This window comes from Larus michahellis, chromosome 5, assembly GCF_964199755.1.
Source record: "Larus michahellis chromosome 5, bLarMic1.1, whole genome shotgun sequence".
Lineage (NCBI taxonomy): Eukaryota > Metazoa > Chordata > Aves > Charadriiformes > Laridae > Larus > Larus michahellis.
Window position 1 is genome coordinate 44,890,485 of NC_133900.1, and position 12,009 is coordinate 44,902,493.

Consider the following 12,009-nt stretch of genomic DNA (forward strand, 5'->3'; position numbering starts at 1 on the left):
CTGTGAAAGAGGTTGCTTGCAAAGAAGTACACGTTGTTCACACTGCTTAATGCACACAAAGGAAGCTATATTAGGAGGCCAGTCGTGCATCATCTCCTGTGTGGTTAGTAAGGGGTGGAGCTCTTGCAGGGGTTGTTATTGGTCTGCAGAACCCAGGAGCACTTCAATGTCCACGTGCTCCATCAAGCCAAGTTATGATTTTATCTCGTGAGAAGACTCAGGATGGACTATCCCCTCTTCTCAAATTTTATTTCCACATCAAGGAAGCCTGATTTTCTTGTTCTCCTTATTCTTTTGATGTCTTTGCAGATCAATGCTATTTTCTAAGCTAATTTCTAAGCTAGGTTGCTTATAGCTCCCACTCTTAGAACTCTGAATTGATAAACAAAATACCAATACAGATCATTGTAGCATAGCTTATCTCCTTCAAATAGTTATCATGTCAAAAGCCAAAAATATTGCTGAAAATAAGGAATTTGTTATACGCATTTTCCATAATGAGGAAAATGTCATACTGTTGTTTTTTCACAAGTATATTCAGGATCTAGGAATATACTTTCTTCATTTAAAGCTCCCTTTCTTTTTGTGAAAACTGTGTTAAGTGACTAGAATGGTAGTTCCACTGTTTTTGCTTATTTATGCTAACGTTCTAATTAATCTGACACAACCTACACATTCAAAATGAAGCTGGTGCCCGTCTTGATTTACTGTGAATATCTGCTTATACCTTCAAAGCATAAAGATGTAAAGCAAGGCTGCTTGCTTTCAATAGGTATTAAAATGTATTGGCAGGAATTTGAAAGTCTTGGGAAGAATCTGACCAATGTGTACCCAACTCTTTTCAGTGAAAGTATTCACTGTGAAAGTCATTCACTTTCACCCGTTATCTAGTAGATTATAAAAGCTGTTAGAACTTTTTAATAAGGAACAATACTAAACTACTAATTGGTGGAATCATGTAACTAGGGAATGACACAGTTGGTTTTTTTCAAACTCCACATTTTGATTTATTTACACTTTACAAATTAATCTGCAAATTTACATTACACAGAAATTGTAGATTTTTATTACAAATGGCAGTTGTATCCATAACATGTCATGATGATTTTCCTCTCTATACTTTGGCTGTTCATTTTCAGGGCCACAGCAGTCTCAGTACCATAACCTGTGTAGCATTTGATTTATTTTCATGTACTTCCCTTTTACTTTTTCCCAGACTTGTTCTCTATACTAGGGATCAAGAAATGGTTCAGACTGAAAATTATGAATCGGAGCTCCAGGGGATTTCAGGGATAGGCTTTTGTTTGAGGCCCACCTTCAGCCATGTATAATAAAGTCTAAAATCTCCTTCAATTCTTATTCATGGTTTAAAAAAAAAAAAAAAAAGATTTTAAACTCAACCGTGAGGTGGGAGGAGAGGAGAGCTTACCGTGAGGTGGGAGGAGAGGAGAGCTTCAGCTTACATCAGACAGACAACTGAAAGTTAAGAGTTGAAGCTCCCGAAGGAAGAATCTAAACAAGACAAGTGTTTGACAGTGGCCTGCAGAATATCAAGACTGACATCACATCAATCTATGTTCTGGACCAAGTATGAAGCAATATCCCTGAAATTTATTTGCGGTCAGAATTACTCTCATGAACTGGCCCAGCATCATAGTTTAGTCTTAGTATATCCTTAAGGGTTCTTTGCCAAGTAGTTGGAACAGCTTGGGGAAGCTTTTGAAAGCCTTTCAAGGTAGTTTACCTTCCCCCTTCCCTTGCAGTGAGACATAACCTGTCTCGTGGAAATTTAGCCAGACAGACTGCCTCACAGATCTCTTGGTCCAACAACTTGAAGCTGAGATAACTGTGGTTTAAATTTAAGGCAGTTGCACAGAAATGACCTTAGTTGCATGGCTGTGATTTTTTTTTAGTTGAGGTGAGCACTTTCAAACACAAACGTATGTTTTAATTCATTAGTGTATTCAGTAAGGATGGATTATAGACACAAGAGACTCAATAGTGACTGTTCAAGAGAAGCCTCCTGTTGTCTTATGCAGCTGACATTCACAGACCTTGCAAAGGGACTGCAGAAGGACAGGTGCTGGGTGGATAGAGCGACAAGTATGTGTGTTGGGAGGTTTCTGTCTGCCAGTATAGTTAGCAATGCACTTCCAAAGTGAAGGTCATTGCCAGTGAGGAAAGTTTGTTCAAGTAGGTGGGGTAGTGCAAATTGCCTCTCCCTCCAGCAACAGAAATGCAGAAACCAGGCTGTTTTGCCAGGTAGGAATCTAATTCTACTCCTTGGGCTGCTAGTTGGATGATTGAAGAGGGAATGGGACCTTTGTGCTACCCACATTTCTAAAATCTCACCAGTGTCTTGTAGAAACAACCAAAAAAGGTAGTATTTGATAATATCATGGCCCTTTTTTTGGTATCCATACAGAGAGGAATTTGAAAGGTACTGATTGTTGTTGTTGAAGAATGGCAGTCATCCATATTAAGTCATGTGAGAAACAGTTTATAGAAAACAGTATTGCTTAAATTCATATCTGTCTTCAAATGCTATTCGTGTCTGTCTCCCAAGTGTTATATACGTGCTGTTGTAATCTTGACGTGCTCAGTTGTTTTCACAAGTTCTTCTGAGTTCTTACCAACATCAACATTCGTGTAAGCATCTGAAAAAGATTATCTGCCTCTCTGGTTTTGATCTGTGAATTCAATATATGATTAGTAACCTCTAATGTTTATTAAGTAAGCCATTCTACACTATTTCAGGTGGCACTGCAAGATCACGTGTTCCCTGGCTGCCAGAAGGGCTTTTTTTAACTTTGCAAAGTAGGAACAGAGGGAACTTGTATCAATACATAGAGAAAAAAGGGTAACAGAAACATACTTTGATTCAGAAATGAGCTGGCTTTCTTAATTAGGTGGAATTCTGTCCTCTCAGTGAAATACCTGTAACCTGCTACTCAGTCAACTTGCTATCCATTGAGTTCATAGTTTCTTCTATAAAGCATTTTAGATATTCTCATTATGCATTGTTTTCCAGTCTTTTTAAGTATGAAAGTTTATGATTTGTGACTCTCTTCATCTGCAGTCTCAGATACCATATACGCCCTAAGGAGATATGTGGCAAAATTTAGTACCTTCATATTGTTTTCAGTGTGTATTTTGTTTACTGGCTCATGCCACAGCATAAACCTGTTTTTCCCAGCCCCCATCTTATGACTTCCTCCCCTGTGAAGGCACCAACAATTGTGCAGCCACATGGCCAGCTGAATTAGGTAGCTGATATGGTTGAAAAGTAAGCCAAACAAAAAAAACCCCTTAGTTTTTCAGCCAGATCACTACCCTTTCAGTGTTGGCTCAAATTTGTATCAGCTTTATATCAACTAACGGTGAAACTGCATCCTTAGTGTGGAAGATGGGTTCAGTACACCTTTAATAAAAATCTTTTAAATGTTACTCTTGGTGCCGGGTATTTTAAAAAAGGCGTTGTTGAAATATGAACCCATGTGAGATATGACTGACTGTTCTGTGTTTTGTTACAGAAGGAAACTTTCTTGTAAGAATGGCTCACTAGCAATACTTCACAGTAACATTTATTGTGTTGATTCTGACATGGCTCCCTACAGAATAAAAATCTTGACATTGATGAATGTCTTTAAAGGTTTCCAGGAATTCTTTAAAACTTTGCACAGTACAAGAAATTGTACCTGAAAATTTAACCAAAATATATATATTAGAAGAAATGCAATGGGGAAAGAAACAGCTTAGAATTTCCCCTTTTATTTTAGGAAGTTGTTTTCTGCCCAATTCATGGATGTTGTCATGCACATGTTACATTATTATGTGAAAGATTTATTGATCTTCATTAGCAAGTATGTTTGAACTTATTTCAATGGTAACATTATTAAACTGATCAGAAATATTGCACCAGACTTTGAGTACCACAGTCTGTTTTCTGTAGTATGGCTGTGTCTAACTTCACTTTTTAAAGTTGTTTGTTTGTTTTGTAAATTACTTTCATACTTAGAGAGTATTTTTCAAACTTACACCATCAGTATAGACCCACAGAATTCTTTCTTTGCATTTCCAGCTGCTCTATAATAAATTCCATCTGTGTTTTATCTATATTTGTATTGATTTTTGAGCTATGCTAGCTTATGTCTGTCCTCTGCCTTACTGACCCTGAAGTCAACCAAAGTGGTGGGCGTACAGCCGATTTGAGATGGCATTTGGTTAGTTTACTCCCTTTTAAAGTAGTTTAGGAAATGTAACTCAAATATTTCTGTTATTCAACAAGCCTGTTTAACTTTTCCAATTTCACCCCCTTTACTCTGAATTTCCTCCTCCTTAATATTTTCCAGTTCTAGAGAAAGGGATTAGGAATGTACCTCACCTTTAGCTATTTTCATTGTACTTTTCTTTCTAAATTTCTAGCTTTGTTTGTCCAGCTATGGATTTTTTTTCCCTAATCCTGGATTTATATATATTTTTACTTTGTGCTACTGTGCATTTGTCTTTTAAGACATAGTTATATAACCCTGGCACGTAGCCTAAACTCATAATTACTTTAAAGAGAATTAGGGTGTGCAAAGAAAGCAAGATCAGGCATCCAGTGGAGTTGCTTTTTTTTTTTCCCCTCTACAATGAGTATTTATCTTAAACAATTTCCATGAGTCTTGGAAACTTATTTCACTTCTTCTCAGCTAATATGTGTTCCATTAGCATTTTTTGGCCTGAAGCCAGTTGATTTCTTCAGGCTTTGTTGAAGTGTGGGTTGCTATTTTTTCTTTTGTTTGGGTTTGGGTTTTTTCTTTTTTTTTTTTTTTTTTAGCAGTTCTCTGTCTGAAATGATTCAGCTTTGATTTAGTGGCTCTTGTGATGTTGGTTTTTCGTGGCTTTTAGTCTCCCAGACCAATGACTAGAATTGCAGCCTCTTGTTTCAAAAGTCCAGACCTTTATTAACACATGGTTTTACTGCAGAATGTACGGGATGCTGTCCAGGCAATATCTGATTAAAGTAGGACAAGAAAGTACATTTATCAGGCTTATTTTATTTTTTTGAGAATCACATTGCATGTATCAAACCATACTATCAATAATACTGTTCTGCTAGCAGTATTATTTAGGGCTTGTTTTTCTCATAGCTTACTGGGAAAATTAAAAAAAAAACAATGCTGTATTACCTTTTACATATACGTGAGACCGCTTCGTCACTTCACTGTGTGTTGTATTCTTTGGAATGTGTACTTAAATAAAGGAAGCTGTACAGTATTTCTTAGAAGAACAAGCCAGGAAATAATGATGCAAATAAATCAGTCAAACAGGCACAGCTTTTTGAAGGTCCTAACAAAACGTGAGCTAAAGTAATTACCTAGTTGACTGTATCCAAAAAAGAATTGCGTATTTTTCCCTAGGGTGGGTTGACGGGGACAAAAGATCCAAGGAAAAGAAAGTAACTTAGGATAGTAATGAGACACTGACTTCCTTGTGTACTGTGGAAAAGGCCAGCCGGCGATAAGGGGAGGTTTTGTGCTAGACTTTCCTCCTTTATTCGTTGAAAAGAGAGACTCATTTTGGTGTGGGGGTTTTTTTGTGTTTCTGGAGTTGTTTAAACATATTTTTTGTTTTTAAGTACAATACTCTTTTAAGTACTGTGACATAAATCAGACTTTGTTTTGAAGAAGCAAATCTATATTGCCAACAAACTTCTGAATTAGTCATAGATAACACCTGTTGTAATCTGAGTAGCAGAGTGAGAATAATCAAACTGGGGAATTTCCCTCTCCAGTTCTGCTACACCTCTAAGAGTTAAAGGCCTGAGGAGTTACTCCTTTTGGGATATGCCTTATGGGATCCTGAGAAAAGACATTGGTACAGATAGTCAAGTGGCCATGGTTGAGTCATCTCTTGGTTGAAATTTGTTCATGCTTGTGTATGGCTTAGCTTAAATTGATTCCAGTTGTCCCATTTTTAGAGATGCTGAACTGCTTAAAACTGGTTCTGCAAAAATTAATTGAGGGAATTCAGCCTCTTGTGTCATCAAACTTTTAGCTGTGTTACAACTGGATTGGTGTTCAGTTATTTTACAGCAGCATTCTCTACTAATTCCCCACTAATAAAGATTACAGGTGCTCAGTGAAGATCTAAAATACGCTTCTTGAATTATAAATAAAATATTAAATAAAATGTAAAAAAAAAAAAATTATATCATTTTGTATACCATAGTTTAATTCTACAACGTTTTTCCAATCATAATAAATTTCCCACTTTCTTCGCATAATTCATACCATTTTTGTCTTCGGTACTTTCTCAGGTAACCTTTTCCTTCTGATTTTGTAATTCTTACGCATTCACCTTCTCCTCACACATAGATTAGATTCTTAATGTTACGTTGTTGCTGTTTGAAATCTAGAAGCCTCTTGGGACAAACTTGAGTATCGAGTCTTTCTCTCTAGTGTGCCCTGAACAATTCCTGAGATTGAAACATGAGCTTTTTCATATTCTTCTTCACAGCAGCAGTTCCGTATGGTTCCTGGCTAGGCAAGGACTGATGAAGTAAAACCTGCTGCCACCATAATTTTTCTTCTTTGAATCTTCCAGCATGGTCATCTTTTTTAGGTTGGCAATATCAGAAAGTTGGCATAGCAACCACACACCACCTGGGAGTCCTTCCCCTGTGAGGCTAGAACAGTGCTGAGGGCCTGTCATGAAGAGATGGAGACATCCTTCAAAGTATTTACCCAGCCACCTATAAATGTATATGGCTAAACCTTTTTCCGGGACCACTCTCCTTTTCCCCTTAGTGTTACTTATGTAAATGAATTCTGCAGAGGGTGGTTATTTTACAACCATTGGATAATTGAGCAAGGAATTTTGGTTATTTTATTTTTAAAGTACAAAACCTCTGTAAAATATTTCTATAATGAAAAATAAAATATTTAAATAATTTATAGTAATTGCAGTAAATCTAGTGTGAGAGAGAGGTCATACAAAAAAAATCTCATTACAGCCATAGACAACTGTTAGTTGTCTAACAGTTGCCTAAAATGCCTTTTTATTTTATCAGTCTATAAATATTCAGTGAGAGACACTTACAGTTAAGTTGTTACTTTGAACAGGTCATCATAATGGGAGTTTGGTTTAGAAATTTCTGTACAAGAAAGATTGATTCAATTTAGAAACAGTGGTATTTTCCTGGCCCCAAGACACTCTTGGATAGTGGTCTTGACAGTATACCTATCGTGTTATATAGTATATTCTGTAAGTGCTGATTTCAGTATGTTAAACAACTTATTTTTCCGAAGTCTTCTAGCATAAACATCCTACAGCAAAATCCCATAAACATCCTACAGCAAAATTCTAAATATTGACCAATTTCAACTAACACAGTGGAATATCTTAGCGAGGATTAGATAACCCCCTCCTTTCCTCCTAAAAGCTGAAGGAAGGATAGGTTTTACAGAATGGCAGAGCATAAAGTTGTAAAAGGAACACAGTAGTTCTTTCAGAACAGACTCTCCATAAACTGAACAGACCCTGCAGCAAAATAAACAATGTTCCGTTATACAAGATACCTATAGGGAGCTCTCATTATGCCAAACCCAGAAAAAGATTTACTTTGGATTTGGCAAAGAAGTAATCCAAGAATATGTTTGGCAATGAGTATATTGGGGAACTGTCTTATTCTCCCCCCTCCTACCCCCCTCCGCCACCCTTATTGAATTCCTAGTGTTTTGGGGGTGGTTTTTTTCCAAAAGAGATTCTGGTAGTTCTGTAAATTCAAGGTGATCATAATAAAATGTTGTAAGCCAGCATATGTTAGTGTATATTAATCGTAAGGGCTGTGTTTCAACAAAAGGTGTTGTTTCTCCAAATATGAACCATACATGTTATATAGTATTGTAGCAAAAGTCTTGCTGCAAGTATATTATGGTTTTAGTTTGATCAAAATAGTAGAATTTCGAGGGAAAATATACAATCATCAGTCATCTTTATTGGCAGCCACCCATTGCTGGGGAAAAAGGAGACCAAGCTTGTTCTTAAAAGTCAAGTTTTGGTCAGTGAATCAGTTTATTGATAGGAGCTGCAATTGATAGGAGTCTGCATTGCAGTCTTTTTTCAAGCCGGGAATATGTTTTTGTGATATGGAAAAATCCTCATTTGCTATGGGTTTAGGGACTATTTGTTTGTTTGTTTCTTTGGTGGTTGTTTTTAATTTTTTTTCCTTTTGATCATACTATATGTAATAAATTACACTGAACTGCTTTTAAAATAACTCCTCTGGATAACTGCAGTTGTTGGTCTAGAAGATAAGTTTGCTTCAAGAGATTTAAAAGACCCTCCACTTATCCTTCCTCATCAAAGCAGACAACATCCATACTGTTGATATCAGTCGAATTAGTGAATATGCAAATGATGAATGAATTAAACTTCCTGCCTAAGAACCGCTCTCTACTGCTGTTGCACTTGCTCTTTACAATGGATGCTTGTAGAAGTCCATAAACCTTTTGGCATCCCAGAGTGCTGCCTAGGCGCCAGCCTGCAGCACTGCTCCCTCGGCATATCCTCTCAAAGGAACTCTTACCTTTAAAAGTTTTGGTTGAGATACAGCATCCCTGACCACGAAGCACTGCTCAAACATAGCAGTCCTTGTCATGCTTCTGGAACTCAAATGTTGTGTGTTGTTTAGGTTTGTCAAAAAAGGCCTAACTAAAACTGTAAAAGGGAAAGTATCAAAGATTCTTAGCACCTATGTGTCATCCGGTAGCAGCTGTTATCTGTCCTCTCCATTGCATTCTTTTAGTCTGATATAATTTTAAAGCCTAGTTACAAATTCAAGTAGGATTTTAAAAACTGCTACAACCATGTGAAAGCAAAATGTTGTTTACAAGAATTCATACATGCTTCTCTGCATACCATTCCTTGGCATAATCAGGTCTTGTCACTCTCAGAATGAACAGCATCCCTATAATATGCTGTTAATTTCAGGGTTCAGTTAGTTAGAAGAGGCTTAGCTAAAAAGTAAAATTACTGAACGGAAAATTGGTTCTGTTTTACCTGAAACCAGGACATTGTGATTTTACAGAGCATAGTCTTTTTAAACCATGGAAACTGCATACTTACAAAGTGTTTGTACATAATGAAAACCTGTACAGATAAATAGAATTTCAATGCTTTTAAGAAAGTCTACATATCTACTTCTTCATTGACTTTTCAGCATATTTTATCAGTGGCCACTCCATGATACCTATTCAACTTTGCTTTTAAAGAGACTTCCAGGTTTATTTTTATTTAATTTTCACTTTTAATGATCAAAAATCCTCTTTTAGAGAAGAAAAGGAACTGGAGAATACTTCAGAATCTTCTGGATATCTGTGGATTGGTATTTCTGTCCTATAACAGAAGTGTGGACATATTATTGCACGTTTTAACTGAGTTTAAAGTGAAAACCACTATGTTTCTAATAGAATTGCGTAGGGAGAGGGGTAAAGTTTTAATAAAAATTCAAGATAAACAGCAGAAGTTTTATTTTAATATGTAGTTCAGTCTTTTTACCGATTCTTGTCCAGAAAATGGAAAGAAAATGGGAAAAAACCTGACCACCCAGCATTAACTGGAAATTAGATAGAAAAAATTTAGTGATAGCTGTGCAGTAATTTAGAATAACATGTCATCTACATCTTAGGGAGGCATCAAAACGTGCAGTCTTATACTACTCTTCACAGATTTACAAAACTCTTCCAATAATCCTGGTTGGATGAAACGTAGCATTCTAATATTCAGGCTTACTGCAGTATAAACAAATTTGTCTTAAAATTACTTTCTTTCTGAAAATGAAGTTTTACAATACCATATTCCTTTGCAGTTTATTTTCATCTCAGCTGAACAGCTGATGTATGCAAAACTTGATGCTTCCCAAAAATACTGGTAAGAAGCCCAGAAAGAGATGTATGGTGCAAATTCTCTCAAAGGAGTTCTGTGGAAGTTGAGCATGTAAGACTAGATGAAAATTTCAGTTAAAACTAATTTGGAGAAGTTTATTCATCCATTTCTACCCATACATATCACAAAAAATTACGTGAAAAGAAGTTCATAAAGTCAAGTACAAGAAGTTAGTTGTATAGTCTTCTAATGATTCTCTTTAATCTTTACTCTCACCTTCATACAGAATCTCATCCAGTTGCCCAGTTGTCATCCTGAGCAAATGTTGGGAAAAGAGTCGAGACAAACTCCTTGTTTTCAGTTCTCATGCCTCGTATCTGTGATTCAGAATGGGATTTCTAGGAAAGTCCTGCTAAGCCACTAACAGTCCAGAGATCTAGAGTAGACCATCCTCTGAGTATGATCCATGGATTTCTGACCTGCTGGAAAAAGTCTGGCTGGAAATTCTGATGTCATACTGGGCATGTGCAAAGCTTAATTTTTGGTAGGAAGGGGTTTTGTTTGGTTGGTTTTAAATAAAAGAGCTCGTGATCTAGCCAAATATAGGCATAGTTTCATGTATCAAAAAAAGACTTATTTCTGGCACTAGTAAGATCCTCTGCCAAATAAACTAGTTCTGCACAGAAGTGTTCACATGCTAGAACATCCTTAAGATGTAAGAAGTACATTCCCTTTTCATTAATTTCTACTTCAAAGCTTTAATTTCAAAGGCACCTAAAACTTCTTTGTATAAAACTGTTAAAAAAAGACAACAAAAATATTCTGATCAGATGTTTGCCATGGGATTATTTCAGCACAAATGGAAATTTTGCAAAGCTGTAAGCAAGTGATTGCAGGTTCTAGCAACGTGCTGTGGACATCTTTAATAAGAGACGGTGCTATACTTTGAAGAGCATATTACTACATACCAACAAACTGAACACTTTCTCGTGTAAGCATGGAAAATGCCCTGGTGGGTTTCACACCAACACCTTTGGCATAGGTGAGGGTTGTGCTGTTTAGTGTCTCTTTGGTTACCATAGAGAGAGAGGACTTGCTGATACAAGAAATTTTGGTCTGTAAACAAAGGACCATACAGTGGTGAAAGAGCTCTCTTAAAAAGCATTTTGATACAGTGTTGGAGTGGTTCATGATCCACTAAGTAAGGAGAAGCACCAGGCAACAGCTTTTCTGTGTATTTCAGAACAATTGCATTCCTTTTTCTAAGCCAAAACATAGCCATCACCATTATATAAATGTAAATCTTTCTTGAGAAGTCTGGTTCTCTTCCTTCATTTCCTGTAGCATGTTAGCTGCAGCTTATTTCAGACTGTTTTCTCTTAAGCTCCCAGAAAATGTAAACAGAGCATAAAAATCTTGTCCACAAATCTTCACACTAAGTCATTCTGAACTCCCACTAGGAGTACATTACCCATAAGATCAGTTATTGCAAATTACTATTGAAGTCTTTTTTTTCCCCTTTAAATATGTTGTAATGTCTAGGAAGAAGAAACATAGTTTCTAAAGGACAAAATTAGGTCTGTAACATGTTGTGCTTTGACAGTCCCGGACTTCAGGATGTATGCTTTTTTGTTGTACAATATAGTGGGTTTTGGTTGCTCAAAAGTTCTGTCCTTCTCCTGAGCATCCAATAAACATGACCCCTACAAAGGATGAGGATATGTTTTAGTACTTCTGCGCTGAATGCATGGTTTTCATTCATATATATATCCATATATATATTGTTAATGTTGCTCACATGGGTCTGTAATCAAAAAAGCATGCATTAAGGTTAAATGAGAATTCAATTCAAGCAATAAATTTATGTGTAGTAATTAAATATTTCTGACCGAAGTCTTGATATTAAGCAAATGTTTTTTGGTTTCAGTAAAAGATGGCATTTCTTTTAGAGTCCCTGTTACGTTTAGTCAACAAAAATCTGTGATACTTGGAAAAAATATATATATTTTTAGATATGATAAGCCTTTCTGCACAGTTATGTTTAAATATTTAATGCGACACTAAGTTCAGGCAAGTAGCGCATGTTGCAGAGTTCTTTCTTGTATCAGCTGTCTGTTTTTCTTATCATGGTGAAAA

The 12,009-nt window shown here is 36.3% G+C and overlaps 1 protein-coding gene across 7 annotated transcripts in view; it reads left to right on the forward strand.

Annotated features, from left to right (window-relative positions):
• Positions 1–12,009, forward strand: part of PALLD (palladin, cytoskeletal associated protein) — a 198,649-nt gene that overhangs the window by 108,394 nt on the left and 78,246 nt on the right. The window contains exon 1 of one of the 7 annotated variants that reach the window (XM_074586953.1): positions 2,229–2,262. The exons of the other annotated variants lie outside the window; for them this stretch is intronic. Within the exon in view, the coding sequence (XP_074443054.1) occupies positions 2,237–2,262 (26 nt within the window). The 5' untranslated portion in view covers positions 2,229–2,236. Of the gene's footprint in view, positions 1–2,228; positions 2,263–12,009 lie in introns of those variants that run through there. 7 annotated transcript variants of the gene reach the window in all.